Source organism: Schistocerca gregaria, chromosome 3 (assembly GCF_023897955.1).
Source record: "Schistocerca gregaria isolate iqSchGreg1 chromosome 3, iqSchGreg1.2, whole genome shotgun sequence".
Lineage (NCBI taxonomy): Eukaryota > Metazoa > Arthropoda > Insecta > Orthoptera > Acrididae > Schistocerca > Schistocerca gregaria.
Genome location: NC_064922.1, coordinates 785535506 through 785559186, shown reverse-complemented (window position 1 = coordinate 785559186; position 23681 = coordinate 785535506). Strand labels below are relative to the sequence as shown.

At 38.0% G+C, this 23681-nt stretch overlaps 1 protein-coding gene across 2 annotated transcripts in view; it reads left to right on the top strand.

The window, feature by feature from the left end:
* LOC126354228 (polyglutamine-binding protein 1) overlaps positions 1-20755 on the top strand; it is a 50203-nt gene extending 29448 nt beyond the window's left edge. For both annotated transcript variants that reach the window (XM_050003715.1, XM_050003716.1), the window contains exons 5-7: positions 7689-7866; positions 20118-20263; positions 20456-20755. In XM_050003715.1, the coding sequence (XP_049859672.1) occupies positions 7689-7866; positions 20118-20263; positions 20456-20642 (511 nt within the window). In that variant the 3' untranslated portion in view covers positions 20643-20755. The remainder of the gene's footprint in view (positions 1-7688; positions 7867-20117; positions 20264-20455) is intronic.
* The last annotated feature ends 2926 nt before the right edge of the window (positions 20756-23681 follow it).

Here is a 23681-nt window from a genome sequence, read left to right as displayed (position 1 = left end):
CGACGACTGTGCCGCTAAAGCGGAGTTATTGAACGCAGTTTTCCGAAATTCCTTCACCAGGGAAGACGAATGGAATATTCCAGAATTTGAAACACGAACATCTGCTAGCATGAGTTTCTTAGAAGTAGATACCTTAGGGGTTGCGAAGCAACTCAAATCGCTTGATACGGGCAAGTCTTCAGGTCCAGATTGTATACCGATTAGGTTCCTTTCAGATTACGCTGATACTATAGCTCCCTACTTAGCACTCATATACAACCGCTCGCTCACCGATAGATCTGTACCTACAGATTGGAAAATTGCGCAGGTCGCACCAGTGTTCAAAAGGGTAGTAGGAGTAATCCATTTAACTACAGACCTATATCATTGACATCGGTTTGCAGTAGGGTTTTGGAGCATATACTGTATTCAAACATTATGAATCACCTCGAAGGGAACGATCTATTGACACGTAATCAGCATGGCTTCAGAAAACATCGCTCTTGTGCAACGGAGCTAGCTCTTTATTCGCATGAAGTAATGGTCACTATCGACAGGGGATCTCAAGTTGATTCTGTATTCCTAGATTTCCGGAAAGCTTTTGACACCGCTCCTCACAAGCGACTTCTAATCAAGTTGCAGACCTATGGGGTATCGTCTCAGTTGTGCGACTGGATTCGTGATTTTCTGTCAGGAAGGTCGCAGTTCTTAGTAATAGACGGCAAATCATTGAGTAAAACTGAAGTGATATCAGGTGTTCCCCAGGGAAGCGTCCTGGGACCTCTGCTGTTCCTGATCTATATAAATGACCTGGGTGACAATCTGAGCAGTTCTCTTAGATTGTTCGCAGATGATGCTGAAATTTACCGTGTAGTAAGGTCATCCGAAGACCAGTATCAGTTGCAAAGCGATTTAGAAAAGATTGCTGTATGGTGTGTCAGGTGGCAGTTGACGCTAAATAACGAAAAGTGTGAGATGATCCACATGAGTTCCAAAAGAAATTCGTTGGAATTCAATTACTCGATAAATAGTACAATTCTCAAGGCTGTCAATTCAACTAAGTACCTGGGTGTTAAAATTACGAACAACTTCAGTTGGAAGGACCACATAGATAATATTGTCGGGAAGGCGAGCCAAAGGTTGCGTTTCATTGGCAGGACACTTAGAAGATGCAAGAAGTCCACTAAAGAGACAGCTTACACTACACTCGTTCGTCCTCTGTTAGAATATTGCTGCGCGGTGTGGGATCCTTACCAGGTGGGATTGACAGAGGACATCAGAAGGGTGCAAAAAAGGGCAGCTTGTTTTGTATTATCACGTTATAGGGGAGAGAGTGTGGCAGATATGATACACGAGTTGGGATGGAAGTCATTACAGCAAAGACGTTTTTCGTCGCGGCGAGATATATTTACGAAATTTCAGTCACCAACTTTCTCTTCCGAATGCGAAAATATTTTGTTGAGCCCAACCTACATAGGTAGGAATGATCATCAAAATAAAATAAGAGAAATCAGAGCTCGAACAGAAAGGTTTAGGTGTTCGTTTTTCCCGCTCGCTGTTCGGGAGTGGAATAGTAGAGAGATGTATGATTGTGGTTCGATGTACCCTCTGCCAAGCACTTAAATGTGAATTGCAGAGTAGCCATGTAGATGTAGATGTAGATCCTGTGCAAGCCTCTTCATCTCTGAATAATTACTGCAACCTACATCCAATTTGGAGCTGCTTCCTATATCCATCAATTGGTCTCCCTCTAGAATTTTTTCCCACAACACTTCCTCCCTATATCAAATTAAATATTCCTTGATGCCTCAGAATTTGTCCTATCAGCCAGTCTCTTCTTTTAGATATGTTATGCCATAAATTTCTTTTTGCCCCCAAAAGCTTCTATTTTCTTCTTGCCTGAACTGCTTCTCATCCATCTTTCATTTCTGTACCACACTACTCTCCAGACAAATGCCTTCAAAAAAAGATTTACTAACATGTAAATTTATATTGATGTTAAAAAATTTCTCTTTTTCAAGAATCATTTTCTTCATATTGCCAGCCTGCATTTTATATCAGTAACTCCGAAGGTCTCAAGTTTGATCCCCCGTAATTCGTACGGTTTTCATCTGTCACTAATCTCTTCTTTCACCTCTAGCAATGTCTGTTGATGTGAAAAATGCCAAGCTGCCCTGAGATTTTGAATCCACATTAAGTTGTAGATCCCCCGTAACTGGCTGGGTAAGTTTGAACAAAGTTCAGAGGAAGGCAATGACATACCACCTCCAAAAAGACCATGCCCATTAAGGCACTGTGGTGTTCAAAACAATCTTCAGAGTGATTACTGCTTTACATACTACTTCTGATATCAAATGTTATTTTTCTGCCCAAATAGCAAAACTCATATGCTACTTTTAGCATCTAATTTCCTACTCTCATTTGTCAGTTATTGTCTGCTTGAATTCTACCACATTCCATTACTCTTATTGTAATTTGGTTGAATCTGATCTTATAACCTCTTTTCAAGAAACTATCCAGTCTGTTTGACTGTTCTTCCAGGTCCTTTGCTGTCTCTGGCAGAATTATAAGGTGTTTGAGAAAAGGAGCCTGATTTTCCATCCACCGAAGTTAGATTTTTTTTCCAAACAACAGTATTGTCCCTTTCAAAGTAGTTCCCATTGGCAGCTATACAATGGCAGAGCTATTGTTCTCAGCCTTAGTAGCAATGCTGAAAGGCTTCAACTGGTAGGGCCTTTAACATGTCAGTCACATTGTCTTGAATGTTCTTCTGAGTCCCAAAATGATATCCTTTTCAGACATCTTTCAATTTTGGGAAAAGAAAAAATGAAAAGGACTCAGGTAAGGTGAATAGGTTGGCTGTGGAACAACAGGATTGCTTTCTGAGGTCTAAAAGTCCATGATAGAAATGACCTTGTGGCACAAGATGTTGTCATGATGCAGCATTTACTTGTCTACAATGTCTGGACTCACTCGATTCACCCTTTCAAGGACATCTTTGTAAAATGTTTGGTTGACAGTTTGTCTTGGAGGTGCGAATTCTTTATATGTGATACCCCTACTGCCAAGAAAACAAATAAGCATGTTGAATGTGTTCCTGAGCAAGATTCATCTTCATTGTCTTCCCTGCCTTCCAAAAATGATTTGTGCCAGTGTAAAACTTGTGCTCAAGATAAGGAACGTTCTCTGACGGCCTGTTTCAACTTTTCAGAGGTCACACTTGCGGATTCTCCAAGTTTAACACAAAACCTGATTACATAAAGTTGCTATAAATGCTGCTCTTCCATTTTCATAACACACAAGAAAATACAACTTCACTGATGGTGCTCTCAAAATTCATGATAGCTGTGCTGGGCAACTGGAAGGGATGAACACACTGGTCTACACATGTAGAACATCACAGCATTGCTAGGTAACTTACAGTGTTGTCAGTCACATACTTTTCTCAAAAACCTTATATAATTTCTCCCTCTCCAATTTCTCACTGGTTTCTTTTAGTGCTTCCTCAGTACACATACTGAATAACATCGACGACAGGCTACAACCCTGTCTCACTCCCTTCTCAACCACTACTTCCCTTTCATGTCATCAGAATCTTCTAACTACAGCCTGTTGCTGCTTTCTATCACAGCTACCTTCAAAATTTCAGAGAAATTACTCCAGTCAGTATCGTTAAATGCTTTCTCCAAATCTAAAAAATGCTTTGATCATATAGACCTTTCTCCAACCAACCTTCTAAGGTAAGACATATAGTCAGTACGGCCTCATGTTTTCCTACATTTCTCCAGAACCCACACTGATCTCTCTCCAAGGTCGGCTTCTACCAGCTTTTTTTAAAATTCTTCTGTGAATAATTTTTTAAAACAGTAGAAACTCTAGGTTGGAATATCAACGATGTAGGAAATGATAGATTGCTATTTACCATAAAGTTGACACATTAAGTACCAAACAGGCATAATTAAGACACTTACACATAATCTCTCGGCCACAGCCTACATCAGAAAAACAAAGAGAAACACATACCATTCATTCAGACAAAAGAAGCCAGCACACCACACGCACACATGACCATCAACTCTGGTAGCTCAGACCAGAATGGAGCTATCATGTGGAATAGAAGCATCAGTTTGGAGATGGTGGGGAAGTGGAAGAAATAGCAGTGGATCGAAGAGGTGGGAAGGTGGGGGAGGGGGGGGGAGCACTGTCTACGGAGTGTGCAGGGACTAAAAATGCCAACAGGCACAGCGGCAGGTTGTTATGAGGCATGGAGGTGGGGCAAATGGAGTGAAAAATTAGAGGGACTGGGAAAAATAAGGGGGGGGGGGGGGGGAGTGTTATCAGAGGGTGGAAGACGAGAATGAGGAGGGGGTGACGGGGGACATAGGGGGTGGAAAATGTTGGATGGAGGGTGCAGGAACAGTATGTTACTGCAGGTTGAGGCTGGAGTAATTACGGGAGCAGAGAACATGTTGTAAGGATAATGGCACGGAAGATCTGTTAGAGGCTAGATCTGGGGGATATTGTCTGTCAGTGAAGGCCTAGATGAGATCCTCAGCATACTGGGCAAGGGAAGTCTTGTCACTGCAAGTACACCATCCCTGGGTAGCCAGGCTGCATGGAAGTGATTTTTTTTTTATGTGAAAGGGATGGCAACTGTCAAAATGCAGCTACAGTTGGTGGGATTAATGTAAACAGAGGTGCAAATGGAACCATGAAAGAGGATGTGGTCAACATCTGGGAAGGTGGCCTGCTGGGTTGAGGATCTGTCCCCAATAGAACAAGTGTAGGACCAGCTCAGATGTCAAATCTGTCCCAGTGCCAATATTCAGCATATCAAGGACCAGTTGCAACAGTTGTGGGCAAACTTGCCTCAGGAGAGGATAAAGCATCTTTGATACCTTTTCCAAACCAATCATTGCATGCATCCAGGGCAGACAGGAAGCAACATAATACTGATAAGTAGACCTTAGTGCCAACTTTTTTGTAAATTTGACTTAGTTTTGTAGCCACTGAAATAACATCACATACTCTTTCAGTATGGGAAGTTTCATATTGTTTCCTACTCCCCTTCTGGGTGCTTCACTTTTTTTTTGTCAGGCAGTATATATGAGTAATAAACTACTAGAGAATTCTTGGAGGTTGTTGCAGTATTTCAATTTAAAATTGAACCTTGATTTACCCACTCCTGATCTCACCCTTTTCAAAGATTTCCAGGTCATCCATTCCTTGTCACGTCCTGGAGGCAGAGTTTCAGAAACTCTTTTCCAACCAGAGCTAAAGGAAGCATTATCCCTCCAGAGTTGCACCCTGGCATTTTCAGCAGTGGTATTAAGTATCCTTGATGTTTTATGGAAACTCTTCCTTGACTTCAGTTGGTGTGACTGTGGGGTTTGTTCCTGTTCCACTTTCTTTCATTCTTTAGTTGCCGCAGTTTCTCTTCGAATGGGAAGTGATGCTATTCCTGCAAGGTGGTAAATCCTTTCCATAGGAGTAGCTTTCAAGCAGCCTGTTATAATTCTGAGCTGCATCTACTTGTTTGGCATGTGATAAATCATACCAAACAATACAAGTGTACTCTGCCACAGAATTGGCTAATGCATGTGCAGAAGTTCATTTGGTTTCGGGTTGCCTGCCCCACTGTGATCCAGACAATTTTCATAACCGATTATTCCCAGTGGAAACGTTCAACTTGAAATTCATGCAGTTTCTCTTGAAAGTAAGAGATCTGTCCAGCATCACTCCTAGGTATTTTGAAGTGTAGCAATGTTGTAACTAATACTACCATCAACTTATGACTAGCTTTCCTATTTCTCAACTGAAAATCACACACTTGCATCCTTGAGGGGTTTGGTTTAAGCTGATTTGTGCTATAGTATCTTGACAGATCTTAAAGGGCATTCATGAGGGTGTTCTCCACTGATTCAGAGTCTGAGCTCTGAGTGGCAAGATCAAGGTCATCAGCATAAGAAAAACTCATGACATTGGGGGCATATAACGTTTATGATATGCTCATTGTTATATTTGTGTTAATGGCTATAAAAAGGAGATGCAGCACTTTCTCATTTAGTAACATCCAAATGAGAAAGTGCTGCATTTACTTTTTCTAGGTACTGATCCAAATATAATAACACTGATCAACTTATAAACTTTATATGCTAAGGTACAAGGCAAAATGTAAGCCTGATCTGAGTTAACTAAGTGTGCTGGATCAACAGGTGTTGGTTTAGTACATTGGTCAACAAAAGATTGGCTTTTAGACAGTTTTGTACACTTTTTAAAGTGAATAGTGGTCTCGTTCACCATCTCCACCCTAGAAATCAGTGCACAGGCTGTGAAAACACAAATTTTGAAAGAAAATATTTATCTGATTCACTGAGAGGGACCACACACAACTTTCCTCTGGTGATTCATGCAGCAGAAAGGATAACTGGATGGAGAATTAAAACAAATATCTTGAAAAGTCTTCCTTTTTACCATTGACTGTAAGTTTATTAAAAATCCACTATCCCAGTTTCAATCATGTGGTCATTTTCAGTTGCATAATAGGTGCTGCAAGCACAACGGTACTCATAAGTAAAAGCAATAAAAATGACATGAGCCTCTAATGCTCATAAGCCCTAGTCACATACACAGTCATTATGTGACATTCATGTGTTCTTATACTGTGTCATGTAATGATGGTGTATGTGACTGAGCCTGACACGATCACTAGACACACATCATTTTTGTTGCTTTTACTAATGACTACTGCTGTGCTAGCAGTGCTGTTACCCACTTGAAAATAACTATGAGATCAAAATTGCAATAATGGATTTTTAATAAACCTTTCAGTCAGTGGTGAAAATGAAGTCTTTCAAAGGATTTTACGAGACTGTGAACCCTCAGCAGATACAACTGTGCAAAATAAAATAATTGCCAAAGCATGGGTGGATCAGCACCCATCCTATGACCCAACCCTCTACATGCTTTTGGAGACTATAATGAGAATATTTTTGTCAGAAGTATTCTGTTGAATAATAACAGCACTTGAGCTACGCACTTCTTCAGTAAATGGTTAGTAATTCAGTTCTGATAATTTCTGTGTAAAAAAAAGGGGGGGGGTATGAAAATAATGAACTTGATGCCCATTTTCAGTCACATTTTGTTCTTGAATTAGTTAAGATTCCAGAGTAACATTTTTATGTAATACAAAATATTTGCTGTGACTTTATAAAGGCAGACGTAATGTCTGTGGAGAAAAGGAGTAATTGCTGGAAAGTTATAGGTAATGATTTGTTTCAATCACAGTTGTGATTTAATATGGAGGATTACAGGTTTCAACCATTTTCGGTCGTCTTCAGGTCATCAGAAACTGGAACATAAATGAAAATTGTGTGCAAAGAGCCAAGCTGTATATGGAAAAAAAGATTAACACGTAAACAGCTCAAACAAAAAAATCACTTAAAATAATACTACAGACTGCCCCAGTAGAATACTATGTAATTTCATACTTTTTTCTTTAATGTGAAATAAAAAGTTTTTAACTTTGAAAGATAATCAGCTATAACTGTCCAACAGTTGCTGCATTTCTCCATAGATCTGTGTGCACTTTTAAAACCATAAGTCACTCGCAGCACATTTCTGTTTAGTGTCAACTGTAACTTGTTATTTTATAAGTATTTATTGATATAATCTTATAGTGTATAGTATGTGTGTTTTTATGAATACAGAGGACGACATTACTACTGGGAGAGTGAAAATGATTTGGTGTCATGGTTGCCTCCGAGTCATCCGCGTGCTGTTGTTTCGGAATCAGCAGCTCACATGCGTGAAGAAATGAGGCTAGCTGAAGGGGATGATGAAGAAGAAGATGAGGCAAAAGATAGTGAAAATGATGAAGATGCAGAAGTGAGTTAAACTTTGTTGCTTTAGTTGTAGTTATCAATGTTAAGAGCTTAAAATACAATAATAGTTCATACTCATGGAGTTAACCCCAGTGTAATACCTGCTCACAAAGAAGTATACATGCATAATGAGAGTGCTGTCATTCAAATTAGGACAACTGTTTTTACTGGCATATCAGAGTATGAGAGCTTGCTTCACTGTTTCAACTATTGGTCTCTCAGCACCAGAAGTTGACTTCATTATCTACCTGATTGACTGTATGCTAGTTTGACATCATCATGTTGAAGGATTTTGTAACTGATCTGCAGGCAATCTGCTGCTTGTACTCATAACAAACTGTAGTATCTCCCCAGGAGGAGCAGTCCCATCCTGTCATCCAAATTTGCATCTTCTGTCATTTTTCTTTAATGTCAAAAACTATCCTGTTTCCTTTAAAAAGAATGCAACTCATTTCCTCCCCTTCTTTGTCTAATCTGGGGTTGTAGTCTGTCTCCAATAAACTAACTCTCTACCAGGTGTTAATTTTGTTTTATAATTCTTCCAAGTCCTTACTTGCATGGCTACCTTGCACGCAAAAGACATTTTTCAATTTTCAAATTTATGTTTTTGCTATAAATGCTAGAGTCATAATTCCATCCCCCTTTGTTTTGTACTATTAGGAGTAACATGATCTTATACAAGAAACATCAGTTTGATTGGTGATTGGGTGCAAGACAAGCATAAAAGAACTTTAAAGACATTAAAAAGTATGTAGATGACTTGCAAAACCAGTGAGAACTGCATAAATATTTTTGTATGTTCTGGACCAAAGGTTAAATAAATTCCTTAAGTAGTTTCTTCCCTGATTTTGTCTTGTAACTATTCACGGCTGCACATCTGTTTCTCACCCTTTTCTGATTTTGTTTTCCTCTTGCTTTTGTTGTCTTTATACACTTGTGTGTTGGGTATTTTACTTTCTACTTACCAGGTATTTCAAAATGAACATTGTAATTTTAAGGCTTTGTAGCATTTATTACATTCAAGTTACAATTACAAATAACACTTCTAATGAAAGAGCAACTCAATCAGTTTTGTTTGTATACCTGTGTGCATATGCATGCACTGTTTCCTTCGTCTTCCATTGGAAGGTGATAGTAGCAAAGATGGAAACTAGTGAACGGAACACTTTTTGTGTTTTACAGAATATAAGGATTGAATCTGTTGTTACAGTGCATTGTGCGTTTTGCATTAAGTTTCACGGTAAGACTCAAAGCATTAGTAAATCTGTTGATGGTCTCATCAGTTTGAAGACTCTGGCTGTTTTTGCAAAGGAAGAACAAGGGACAACCAAGTGTGACTAAAGAATGTATTGAACGAGTGAGAGAGTCTTTCATGCTTAACCCCAAGAAATCAGTTTGAAGGCTAGTTGTGAATTAGCAGTTTCAGTAATGTCTGTGTGGAGGCTTCTAAGAAGATATTTACAACTGTGTCCTTATTTTTTGCAGTTATTAAAGCTCTAAAACCTACAGACTATGGTTTATGTGCCAACTTTGCAGATAAAATGTTGCTGTATGATGATGAAGATTTTCTGGATTGTGTCATCTTCAGCGATGAATCGACATTGTGAACACACATAATGTGCACATCTGGGAGTCAGCAAATCCCCACGAGACGGTACAGTTGCAACAAGGCTCCCTGAAACAGATTTTATCTTTTTGTCCCATATCCCAGTGGAAAGTTTGTGAGCCTTCCTTTTTCAGTGAAGAAACTTAACAGGTGTTTTCTTATCTTGATGCACTAAAACTATAGCTCTTACCTCAATTGCAAGAAGCTGAACTACAGAACTTTATTTTGTAGCAAGATGCTTTGTGGCCTCACTGGAAGGAAAAAACTTTTGATTTGCTCTATTATTTTATGTACGAGATGTGACCCAAAATATTTTAGAATTTCATTGTACCGGTCAAACCAGTACCAGCACAACTTCCCATCACTATATGTCTCACAATACACGTGTTAGCTATTGTAGCACAAAGTTGTGCATCTTTGCTGCATGCAGTTGTGTGTTGTAGTGGTGTGTGTCAGGATGTGTTTTAGCGCTTTCGTGAATAGTGAAATGAATAACGTAAAGGGGCAATGGATTTGCATCAAACTCATTTTCAAGTTGAAGAAAACTGCAGCTGAAACCCTCCACTTGCTGACAGAGACATTTGGTAATAGTGCACAGAGTAAAGCAAGAACATTTGAGTGGTTCAAGTGCTTCGAGGCCGAGAATATGTGGAAGATGTCAGATATTCTGCCCAACCATTGACATGCTCAGTACCAGAAATGTTAATGAAAGTGCATGATATGGTTCATGAAGACCAAAGGCAGGCAATTCACAATGTTTATAACAGATTTAGGCTATCACACGCTACATGTTAGCAAATTCTAGCTGATGAACTGAACATGAGATGAATTGCAGTGAAGTTGCCCTACACCTTGTCAGCATTGACCATTGAATCCTCAAGAATTCAGACATGCACTGAGCTGCAACAAAGAATTAGAGTGTCCAAAATTCTTATCCAAAGTCATAACAGGTGATGAATCTTTGATCTACAGTTATGATCCTGAAGCGAAACAGTAATCATCACAATGAAAAACGCCATCTTCTTCAAGGCCAAAAAAAAGCTCAACAAGTTTGCAGCAACATTCTCAACATTCGGGGAATAGTACATATGGAATTTTTTTTCGCCTGGTCAGACTGTCAATGAGTAGTCTTACTGCAAGGGAGGGAAAATGCTTTCAAAACCATGTTGTTTTGTGAACATAAGTTTCATAATCTCAAGAAAATTTATTATATTTGAACTGAGAATAAGTTAAGGGTCTCTGCAGCAAACAAAAGTTAGGTATATTGGTCTGTAATTTTGCGGGTCCTTTCTTTTATTTTCCTGTATACTGGAGTCACCTGCACTTTTTTCCAGTCGCTTTGGACTTCGTGCTGGGTGAGAGATTCATGATAAATGCTAGATAGGTAAGGGGCCAATGCCTTAGAGTACTCTTTGTAAACTTAAACTGGGATTCCATCCAGACCTGGTGATTTATTTGTTTTCAAATCTTTCAGTTGCTTCTTTACACCAGGTATGCCTATTTCTATGTTGTCCATACGGCAGTCTGTCCAGTGGTCAAATGATGGTATCTTTGTACGGTTCTCCTGTGTAAATGATTTCTTGAACACGAAATATAAAACTTCGGGTTTCGTTTTGCTGTCCTCAACTTCCACACCAGACTGATTAACAAAACTGAATATAAGCTCTAGACTCTGCCAGATCTTTTGCTAAGGTGTGACAGTGATCGTTGTTGTATGCTTTGCACATAGATCTTTTCACAAGTGCATGAATCTCTACCAAACTTCCCATGTTGTCATTTGTGCATCCTCTTCTGAACCTAGAGTGGAACAACCTCTGCTTCCTCAGCATCTTTTGAATTTTGTTATTAAACCATGGTGTGTCTTTTCCACCCTTTATCCCCTTACTAGGCACGTAACTTTCCAGACTTCAATTTACAGTTTGCTTAAACTTTGCCCATAATTCCTCTACAGCCATCTTACTGTAACTAAGTGTGCAGATTCACTGTCTAAGTGAGATTTTAATAACTGCTTATCTGCTCTATCTAGCAAAACACTCTGCTAGCCTTCTTGACTGATGTATTAACTTAAATAATCATAATTGCTATAATGACATCATGATCACTAATCCCTGTTTCTATACTGACGTTGTCTATAAGTCCCGGCCTATTTCTAGTTACAAGGTGTCAGATATTTTCAGCTGCTCAAGACAGTTTTCAGAAACTGTGTTCGAAAGTATTTTGCATGACTGCCTGTCTCTACCCCCAGCAGTGAATCCATAGACATCCCAGATTCCCTGAGGAATGAGATTGTCCCAGTCTTCACTGTTAAGTCCAGTATCAGTACCAGTTGCTTTTGGTGGCTCAAAATCTTGGTTCCCCCGCAGTGTTCCAAAACGAGCTTTCTTGATGGTAACAACACTTTCTGTGAACCATGCTGTCGTAGTGAATTTTGTAGCAAAGAGCGTGTTTATCCTTGGCCGGCCTGAATGTTTATTACAACTCCTGAAAAGTCACAACTTCTTCATGTTAATAACATTTGACATTGTGTATGTCAGCACAGTTCAACAGTTGTAACATACCAGTGGTCTTGGCATGTAAAAGTACTTAATGTTTATGCATATTGGTAAATTCACGCGTGCAGAACAGTTACCAATAGAAATGATGATTTTTTCCCCCTATCAGCATCTATCGGCCCCTGCTAAAATGTTTCACTTGTCACCCACGTCAGTGGGTTGAGTCCTTACACCAGCAAACTGTGAAATTAAAGTATTGTGTAGAATTTAACTCATCCTGGCCCTCCTCTCTTTCAAAGCTGTTCAAATTAACCCTGTGAGAAAACTAGAATTTGTGGGACAGATGTAAAGATATCTTGTACAGTAAGAGATCAGAAGTGGCAAAAATTCTTCTCCATCAATGAAGTCCTGGCCTGTCCTGCTTCCAATGTTTGTTACTGCTGGTACTCATATCCTTTGGAAAAAGGCATGATCCACCACAATTGGCACTTAAGTTGTTGGTCAGTGGCGAGCGCCACCTGTCCAGTTACAATATAATAACCCCGACATTGGAGATAATATGTAATACAGGATGACCTACGAGTCTTAGGTTCTTGGTAAAGCTGCATAATTCAGTTAAATAAAAAAAGACACAAATCGGGCAATATAGAGAAAAAGAGATGATATATTTTAACAAAGGCCTAAGTATGACACAATCTTTTTGCCACAAGGTTCATTGTTCACCGACGTTTTGGCAAATGGTGTATTATTCTATTCATTACATTATCTCACAAATTATGAGTGCGCCAGTTTTGTGACTTAACAATAAAATATCCATGAATATTTTTCAAGAGATATTGAGGATCATGCCTGAATGAAGAATGTGTTTGCATTGGTAATTTTCTTGGACAGTAAAGTAGGTTTTGTTTGGGTTATCAAGCTGGCAACTTGTCCTAATGTTATACTCACCATATCGTGCCAAATGGGACACCATGTATGTTAAACTGTTGTGGAATATAGTATAAAGAATATACCTATGAAACATCTAGATTGTTCTGATTTCCTGACTGTGAGAAGAGGCAGTTTGTCCTCTCCTGTTATTTTCTTTCTACGAAGAATGGTGAGGTTCTTCTTACTTTGTTTAGCACTCTGGCACTCTTCTTCTTTAAACATGAAGATTTGCTCTGGAAGGCACCTCTAAAACAAACCATTCGTGTCACATTTTAAGTATCTTCCAGATAAGGTGGGAGCAATTAGCTGCCAGCAGGCGGCTGCTAATGGGTTTTCTGTGGCCCACCAAGACATTCAGAATTTTTCTTTAACTGTTTATATCTTTTCAGAAATGCGGATTTAACTAATGCATGCAATCATTTTAAAAAGTGTGGCCCTCCATTAACATTTGTTTCCGCCCTTCAAAAGAAACTGGGAGTTTTCAATCTACTGGTTAAACTTGACGTGATCCACAGATTTCGTTTCTGCCACAACATTCCTAAAAATCAAGTAATTTAATTTTAAAACTATCTGGTCATTGCTAACTGAAAAATTCTGTAGACCCAGAATTTTGGTGAAATCATAATCAATAGTGAACAAACCTTTGATAAACATTTTGCTCTCCAATGGGCTATTGTTGAAAAGGGAAGCTCATGAGTTTACATATATACTGGGAATACAGAATTTTCCAGCTAGCACTGGATGTTTAAAAAACAGAATGTGTTGGTTTAAAAAAAAAAATGGTCAGGGAAAGGAAATCTGTTGATCAAGGTGTGTGAAATTAGGGAACTGTAAATCTGCCAATTCCTTTGAAAGGATATAATCCAGACAGTATGTAAAACTTGTGCAAGATAGTTTGTGTCGCAAGTGCCTTTTAAGTTTCTTTTGACAGAAGGGCTGAAGGGCAAGGAAGAAGAAAAAGGATTGGTGAGGTGTATAAAATGGGATGAGTTACAGCAAAATCACCCAGAAGTCAAGGTCAGAGGAGCCTTACGGACAGGTTGAGAAGGATTTTTGGTACCTGCAGTGGACAAGTTTTGAAAATCTGAGAACTCATTGATGGGAGATAATATTATATGCAGGACAGAGAACATTGAAAAAAATGAGCAGAAAGGTAAGTGCAATATACATGGTAGACAGAGTAGGGCGGTGGAATAGACAGGTCGAAAGATAAACAATACAAAATTAAAAAAGGGAGTGAACAGTAATAATTACTGAAAGGAAATGCTGAAACCACAGAAATTAACATAAATTTAGACAGGGGGAGGGGAGGGGGGTGAACTGAGCACATGTTGTAAAGAGAGTCTAATGTTATATGTGGTGTAAAACAGACACTGAGGTCACACCTATCATGTTGTAGGGCATGCTCAGCAACAGGATATTGTACATTCCCAATGCCTAAGTTCAAGTTTATTTCTCTAGTCTCAGAATTTCCTTTCTGTGGCTATTCCTGTTCTTTGCTCGTTCATTTCCAACTTGTCTATTTTTCACTGCCCCCCCCCCCCCCCCCCACCCGTTCCCCTCCACCAACCTATTTACCATGTAAAATGCACTTAGCTTTCCACTTTTGTCAACTCATTTACACTGTTTTTTTTTTTTTTTTTTAATATACAATCTGCTGTGAAAAATGACTATCAGAAGAAACTTGTTTGTTTTTCATCTTTATTTTCATTCTGAATAAATTAAAAATTGTATAGCAACAATAACAGAAAGTGTAATTGCCCTTAATAAGAATTATGTGAGGTGAGTTCTTTAGCAACGTGACACGTAATTGGCTATTGTATGGAAAAGTCTGAAATATTTAGGCATGATGAGAAGTATGTTGCAGTCAAAGCAGTACCACCCTGTTTCTTACTTGCTTGCTTTGCCAATAGATTGTTTCGTCTTCCTCAAACAAATCTCTCAAACTTGTGTTGGATACAGATTCCTCTCAATTGCAGGAATTCTAACAGGAATGTGTTGTCCTACAAGCCTATTGGCAATAGTTGCTATAGGAACTCTTCCTTGAGCCAGTGTTGTACCTTCCTTAAAGAATCATTCACCAATTTCGTCAGACTATTCCCATTCAGATATGTTTCCCTTGAATCTAAATTCATTCAATTCTTCCTCTAGAGTTTTCAGAATTTATGACCAACTATGAAATGTGTCATACTTACAGCAGAGTTTTTAGAAAATCTAAACGTAATGAGTACATGCACAAATCTTGCAACAACACTATCACACTATGACTCAGTCAGTCACAACAGCAGCTCTTACATTTGCTACTGTTTCTATCTGTTTTGGATCACTTCTGTTAGCCTTCTTGTAGACAAGTGACTCTGTGCTATCTGCCAGTTGCTAATCACACTTTTATGTTTGAGAAGTGATCCAAAACATATTCTGAGCTTAAACATAATTAGGTATTTTCAACAGACTAATTTTCATGCCAACAAGCATGGATTCTGAAAATATCAGCCATGTGAAATCCAACTCACAATTTTCTCACATGATTTCCTGAAAGCCATGGAACAAGGTATTCAGGCGGATGCAGTATTTCTTGGCTCCCACATCAACATACATTATCAAAAGTATAAAGCTATGGGATTTTTAAACGGAATTTATGATGGTGTTGAGAATTACTTGATAGGGATGACACAGCACATTATCTTGAATGGAGAGTCATCAACATATGTAAAAAGTAAATTCAGCCATGCACCATGGAGTTGAGTTAGGATTTTTGCTGTTCACATTGTATATTCATGTCCTGACAGAAAATAAAAAAGTAACCTCAGGCTTTGTAAATAATGTGGCTATCTATACTTAAGTATAGCTAACTCAGCTAGAAATTCTGTATAGAATTGTTAGGGATTCAGTCAGACCCTTAGGCTTTGCTCAATTTGAGCTATATCAGCTGTTTCTTAGTGCCACACACACTGTTACTGATATCACTCGTATTCACAGTGGTGCAAGAATTAAACTGGGGCAGTCTTCCTTTGTAAAGGAACATTTGGAAACACAGTTCAGCATTTCTGCTGTTGCTTTGCTACTCTCAGTTTCTGTTTCTGTGTCATCCACACATTTATGTGCTGACTGTAAGGTTGGTGCCACTGACTATCTTCATACATGACCTGAATTTCTTTGAATTTTGTGAGATATCTTTCAATAAGATTCTGACATGTTAGTTGAATACTTAGTGCATTGCTTTTTCACAGCCAGATGAATTTCGTTTTACACCCATCAGTCTGTAACCATGTGCTTTGTTTTACATCTCTTGGACATTAGTTGATGTTTTTTTTAGAATTTTCTTTACTGTATACCATTTGGTGGTGGTGGTGACAGTGCACGCACATAACATACTACACAAAGTGATATATTGGTTGTCAGTTTGTGTAGAAAACATTGCTTCTATCTAGAAATGTGGATTAATTTTGGAGATTTGGTTAGATTGCAACTGATTTATTAAACAAATGTATCAAGTCAATTTGTCATACTATTTTATTGGAAAAATTTGATTTTGTAATCATCACTACAGAAAAATCAAAGTGATGCATCAGTGGTTATATTGTTTGTTTCTTAGTCTGGGCACACCGTCAAACTTCTAAGTTCTCATTATTATCCAAGGGTTCTCTGCTTTCAGTTGCTTAGTTGTGGATTTTTTCCTCCTTGTTGTAGTTTTGTTGTTCACACAAATTTACTTTGTTCAAATGTTTTGTTACGCTTATTGCTTATTTAGCTCCCCCTCTCTCCTTCCATCTGCCCCCTTTTCTCTCACGTTGTCTTCCATTCTTCAGTAATTTGAATATAACTGGTATTATGCTGACTTTCTCTCTGTGTCATGCTTCAAGAAAGGAAGGACAATAACAAAATGAAAGCCAATTTTGAAACTTGGACAGTTATAGTTATTTGAGGCACGTTCCCTCAAGGATTTATCATATTGTATAGGTTTTTGTGAACTGACCTAATGTAGGACAGAACAGTGACAAGTAAGGATACAATGAGCTTTCCAAGGACAACAGTTGAAAGAAGAGCTATTTCTTGCAGAAACGTTGGTAATTTATAGTTTTAACTAGTAGCAGTTTTCATTATTTTGGTCTAGCTAATGACACACATTCACAAAATTCACATTGAATGAACTCATAAAAATTGTTGATCTTTTGCAATCAAAATGAATATACACAGCAGAAATGTAGTAGCAAGAAATGAATGTCCCGCACTTTTGGTGTCACATGTATCTAACAACAGTTTCAAAATATTTTTTCATTGTTGCAACTCTTTACTGTATTGTCTAATAATATGAAAGACAAATCAGCCATCACACGTTGTAAGCTGTGTGATACTAACATGCTTGGCTGGATAGAAAATGTAACTTTAACCAAATGTCTTGGACTCAGTGTTAGAAGTGCTCATTAGTCGTACATTCAAGTTTTGTCTCCAGCAGAAACAGGCTACTGTAATACAGCAGACATGTAAGAAGATGATGAAACTATTTTAAGTAAATGTACCAAAAGTTTAAAACAATGTCAAAAAAGAGGCTGATGTGATCCTGGAAACAGTGGCAAAATATATGGAGCAGTAGTAAACTAAATTTTTGTGGTTAAGATCTGTGCATAATCAGTCAAGAAAATCGGTGCAATATGCTAAAGAACTCCACAAATAAATTATTATGATTTGGACTCACTAAAAAAGGGTTTCAAAACATCACTATTCTTGCAGATATTGATTATTACATCATAACGGATAAAAATGTAAGTGCAAAATGTCACTTCTCAGGAGAATAGAAAAACAGAACACAATTGCATAAGAAAGTAATGAATATGTTGTGATCACTAATAAATTGTACCAGGTCAGGACTCAAATCTGGGTGTCCTGTATTTTGTGAACAGTCATTTCAGTCGTCAGGCTATCTGGTTGTACTTCCAGGCCTGACATAAACATTCATTGTCCTGATATTGCATCTATGATTTCCAAACACTGCTGTCAGAGGCCCTCCCACACACTTACTTGCTGCATGATACATTATGCGATAATTTTTATGCTCTTATCACAGAGGGCATTGAAGAATTGTGATATTATTCTTAATTTGTTTAGTGATATATGAAAATGTTCCTGTTCATTGCTTTTATTTAAGGACAACACGACATTAATGAATATCCTTCTGTGTTAGCTGAAATGAAAGTTTAACGCAGCCCAAAAGATAAAGCAATACAGATATTATATGCAGTTTAAGTGATATTTACTGTATGAAAATTTATTTTTTCCCTAGTAATTTTCTTGCAAACTTTTTTAACTGAATATTATTCCTCGAACAATAAAAAATCTTTATATTCAAGTTGTTTTCAATCCTAATTCAATTCCAAGTAGTCACTAATAAGTAATGCGATAACTCAAAACAATTGTGTATGGCCATGACCACTATTAAAGTCAAATTACATCTCACATGTAATGAAAATTGGTCAATGGAAATTTCCTGTTTCAACCTGCAAAACTGTAAATCTGAGGAAAAATGTTAACAAATCAAAATAAGTACCAAGAGTCACATATAGGCAAAGGTCCATAGAAGAAAATTGGACAAAGTGAAGAAGGCATAGCTGAATTAATCATATTTAGCTTTCTGATATTGAATTTTTGACAATAGCCTCCCACACAGCTGCTTCGTCTTCTTCTTGTGCAAGCTTGTAAAAATAGTTCTGCTAGTAGATACAAGTTAATGTTTGCCTTTAAATAAATAGTCTTGGCCATTATGTCATTTTCCACCACATGGTTTGATTCCAGAGTCTGATACATTTTTCACAACTGATTACAATATTCACACATATTGGTGATGACAACAGTTTATAGAGCTTCTCTTTAACACACATGCACTTTGTATCATCCCTGACAACCAAATGCGTCTACAGCATTAATAGTCAAAGACCTCGTAAAACCTCCAGGTTCAGGCTGGAATTGTTGTTCTGGTTTTTGTTTATGAGACAAGTTAATATCATTACAAAAACTAGAAAAATATGGAACATACAGGTTGAGAATAATGCACACAGTAACTTTTGGTAACTATTAATGGGAATATGATGATTATCTTGCGCCGACAATGGTACACTTAATTTGATTTGGGCATGTTTTCCATGACTGTCAAACAAGTTGTATGTAACAACATTATGAAAAGGAAAGCTGCTACTCACCATACAAAGGAGATGCTGATTTGCAGATAGGCACAAAAAAAGAGGAGGTGGGGGGCTGTTCCAAATAAAACTTTCCGCCCATAAGGCCTTCATCAAAAATAGACCCTGGACACTCATGTGCCAAACAAACACTCACACACACACACACACACACACACACACACACACACACACATATATATGACTGCAGTCCAAGACAACTGTAGCCACACAGTAGTAACAAAGTGATTTGCTGTTTTGTGTTTTTCTACAAATAGGTTACATCTGTTTTATGTTCCATGTCAGGATTTCCAAATAATGAAAGTAATTTTAGTATGAACAGTTTTGCGAATCAGCCAAGCTTTTGAATTCAAAATTATGATGCAATTTTCTTATTTCAGATTTGGCTTTTTTATATTTGTGGTAGAACTGGTAAAATATAGGAAGCATTTCAGTGATTCTGCCTGTCAGATTTCGTATGAGACATAAAGTTCCTAAGATGATTTAATTAATAATTTAGCATTATTGCACAGTTTGTAACTTTTGTCTTTTGGTTTGTTATTGAAATTAACATGGCTGTTTCTGTGATACTAATACTCAGACGTTTGTTCCCCTGTAATATGAATTCTGCCTATTTCATATTTTATGCTTTCTTGGTAATTGTGAGGTTGCAGATTTGGTTGTAAGTCTACAATCCATATTATATTTCGCGTATATAGAACTTACAGGGTGCCTACATATGCTATCTGTCAAAATATTGTGGGAACAGTTTCTAAACATAAACCAGAAACCTTTAATGAATCTACTGATACCATCTCCATAATGTTATAATGTGGGCTAGAAATTTTCAGTTCTCAAAGCTGTAAGAATAATTGTGTGTGTGTGTGTGTGTGTGTGTGTGTGTGTGTGTGTGTGTGTGTGAATAGTAATGTCAGTTTATGAATCAGGTCTTGTATATATGTCAAATGATGATAAGCACAGAGTCTTCTGTTTGTGTTGTGTTTGGAGTTGGAATCTGTACAGTACTGTTTATTCAATATCTGTTGTGTTCAAGATGAGTGATGAAGAGGACAGGCCAGAGACACATAAGGAAGAGCTGCATAGAAAGAAAGACAGAAGGGATCGCAATCATGGTCGTATGAAAGCAGTACCGAATGACCTAGATCCAATGGACCCTGCATCATACTCAGAAACACCAAGGTAATGAGGCAGTCTGTTGTTATAATTTTGCAGAACATTAATGTTTTATTGTTAAATTAATCTGTCTTTTTGTTTTCATTTTGGCTAATGAATATTGTGTGTATTATCAGAACTTACAGTATGAAAAACTATGATTATTTTAAATTGTGTCTGTGGATAGATACTTAAAAATATTTTGTATTATTTCAACAGGGGAACATGGGCAACTGGCTTGTGGAAAAAGAATGAAGCAAAAACTGGTGCTGATACAACAGCTGCAGGGCCTCTTTATCAGATGAGGCCTTATCCTAGTCCAGGGTCAGTGCTTCGTGCTAATGCTATGTCAAAGGCAACAGACAAATCAAGAACTGTCTCCCAACCTGAATTACCATCAAAGTAAAATTATAATCTGTGCATTGACATAATGTAATAATGTAATTTAGACTTTTTCTTATTGTAAAATATTCTGATATTATTTAAATACAACAGAAATTCATATTGTTAGTGCTAAAATGCTGTGTATTTCCTTTCTATTCTGCCTCTGACAAACGTTTTTCTGCACATAAAGTTATTTTTATGAGCAGCTCTTTTTTACTGCACCTATGAGGTGCAAGGTCTCCAAAGTGCTGAGGGCCACAAGGAAACTGTTTGGATGGTTGTTGGCCACACTGTTTTTTGTTTTCTTTGCTCCCTCCATTCTCAACAGAAGCCACCACACAACCACTGGTTGCTTTCAGTCTTTGCTTGGGAGCCAATTGTAATGGATGGTTCAAGTGGCTCTGAGCACTATGGGACTTAACTTCTGAGGTCATCAGTCCCCTAGAACTTAGAACTACTTAAACCTAACTAACCTAAGGACATCACACACATCCATGCCCGAGATAGGATTCGAACCTGCGACCATAGCGGTTGCGCGCCTAGAACCACTCGGCCACTCCGGCTGGCTAATTGTAATGGAGCTCCCATTAGCCTCTTCTTTCAGGTCTGAAGCTCACACAGTTATTCGGTTTTTGAATTCAAAGGTTAGCAAATCGACAATCAATGGAAGTGTCTGGTGAGTCGTGTATGGAAGTCAAAAATATCCATAAGTGGTGTAGAGGGTTTGCAGGTGGTTGTACTGAAACACATGATGAGGAAAGAAGTGGAAGACCAGCAATTCTTGAAGAAACAATTGCAAAGGTTGAACAAACCATGCTTCAAGATCAGTGGATCACTCTGAGTGAGCTCTGCAATGTTGTTCCTGAGGTTTCTTGAAGCACCATTCACCGGAGCTTGACTGAAGTGCTGAAATTTCAGAAGGTATGTGCAAAGTGGGTCCCAAGAATGCTGACAGAAGATCACAAATGGCAACTCGAAATTTCATGCTAATTTCTTCAACACTATGCAGATGAAAAGGAAAACCCTTTGGATGCAGTAGCCAGCAATGATGAAACCTGGGCTTTCCACTTCACACTTTACACCAAACAACAATCACTTGAGAGGTGGCATTATGATTCACCCAAGCCACAAAAATTCAAAAGAACACAATCTGCTGATAACGTCATAACAACTGTGTCTTGTACTGAATTTACAAAATAAAAATTAGGAACTTTTAAGCACATTTCTTTAACTGACAATAGTTGCACTCACTCGATGCTGTAGTGAGATCAGGGATAAAATAAACATACAGATATAGGTTTACTATAATAAAATTAAGTAGTATCAACTCACTAGAAATAAGGCAATTTCTTTAAGAACTTACCAACAGTATCCTTCATTGCCTGTCTGCTTGATCTATGACAAATGTTTTTCTTATTAAAGCAGTTAAAGTAAATATGTCACATTCTGTAATCCTCTCAGCAGTTTCTAACATACAATAAAACACAGAAGTATCTCCAAATGTATAAATTTTAATGAAATTGAGAATATGTACTGAATTTGAACTACGAGGTCTGTAATTCATACCTTTAAGCCGAAATCATCTAGCTATGAGAATTTTGTGTCTTTGTGTCATCTTTACATCGAAAGTGCTCACAAAATTACAAATTTTGTGATATAATTTGTGGCATGAAGTGAGCACCCATGTAATTTGCCTTTACCTGTGTTACTTTTATTGTTCTTCTTTCGATTGTAAAGGACACCATCTTTCCAGTAAATTTTCACCATTTCTAGCGATTGTGACTGCACACTAATCTTATTCCTTTTGTGTTATCTTTAATCATTTGTTTCATTTATACATCGCCTTTCCAATAAAATTTACCACTCACTTTGTCGGACAATAAAAAATAATTATTATCCGAGTAGATACAGATGAAGTGTATTAATAACTGATTCTCAATTTAATCTTTAACACACGTAATTTGAGCACATCAAGTCAACTCATTTGAATCAAGTTGCATATGACACAAAATGACTCCTTGCATATGGGATTTTAATGCCGGTTCTTCCTCATGGCTCTGTATCAGTGTCCTTTATGCAAATCTTACAATTCCCGTTGTGGGTGTCTTTTTATGGCACTAGCCATTTATTATATTCGTCTTGTCATGTCAACAACTGGATAAACAAACACTTTCCAGGTATTTTAATCACAATTTTAAAATTACATCTATTCTGCAGTGTTTCCACCAAACAAGTAGGAATGGCCGATAAATCACAGATTGATACTTTGCCATAGATATTGTCTTATAAATTGAAGAGGATCACTGCTGTCAGCTGTGGTGGGACATCTCCCAAAATCAGCGGCGATGAGCAAAAATGTGTACTGGTCTGGGATTCAAAACTGGTGCATTAAAACACTGCACCATCCAGAACACAGCATTATCAAAGTGTGCAGACTACCTCTGCATGGCTCACAACCAATCTACATTCATGTTGAGCGCAACATATCTGCAGTCCCTGTCCATTGACTCTATGTTCGCTACTCTGAGGTTCCCACAGGAGATTGGACATACTGTGCACCTGCACTGAAGGACGTGGATCCATTGCCCAGCTAGGAGTATCAATTGTATGAATGCATGGTGTCTGTTCTTTGTGACAATAGGTATTTTCTTATCACAGGTGTACAATTTGATTAAAGTTTCCGCACTCCTTGGCATTTCTGCCAACGTATAGTACCTCCCTCTGCCAACACTGCAGTAATGAGTTTGTATACAGCAACAGTGTCAGTTGCCAGTAGTTATTGTATCCCCTCCCTCCACACTCTATTCTATGTGCCTGAGGCAGGGATAGCTTTTCCCCTCCTGGCCTATGTGCCAGGAGGCCTGAAAGTGGCAGGGGTAAAATAGAGGGAGTGAAAGACTATTTACAATTTGTAGAGAAACCAGATGGCAGTTATAAGAGTTGATGGACACGAAAGGGAAGCAGTGGTTGGGAAGGGAGTGAGACAGGGTTGGAGCCTCACCCCGAGGTTATTCAATCTGTATATTGAGCAAGCATTAAAGGAAACAAAAGAAAAATTCGG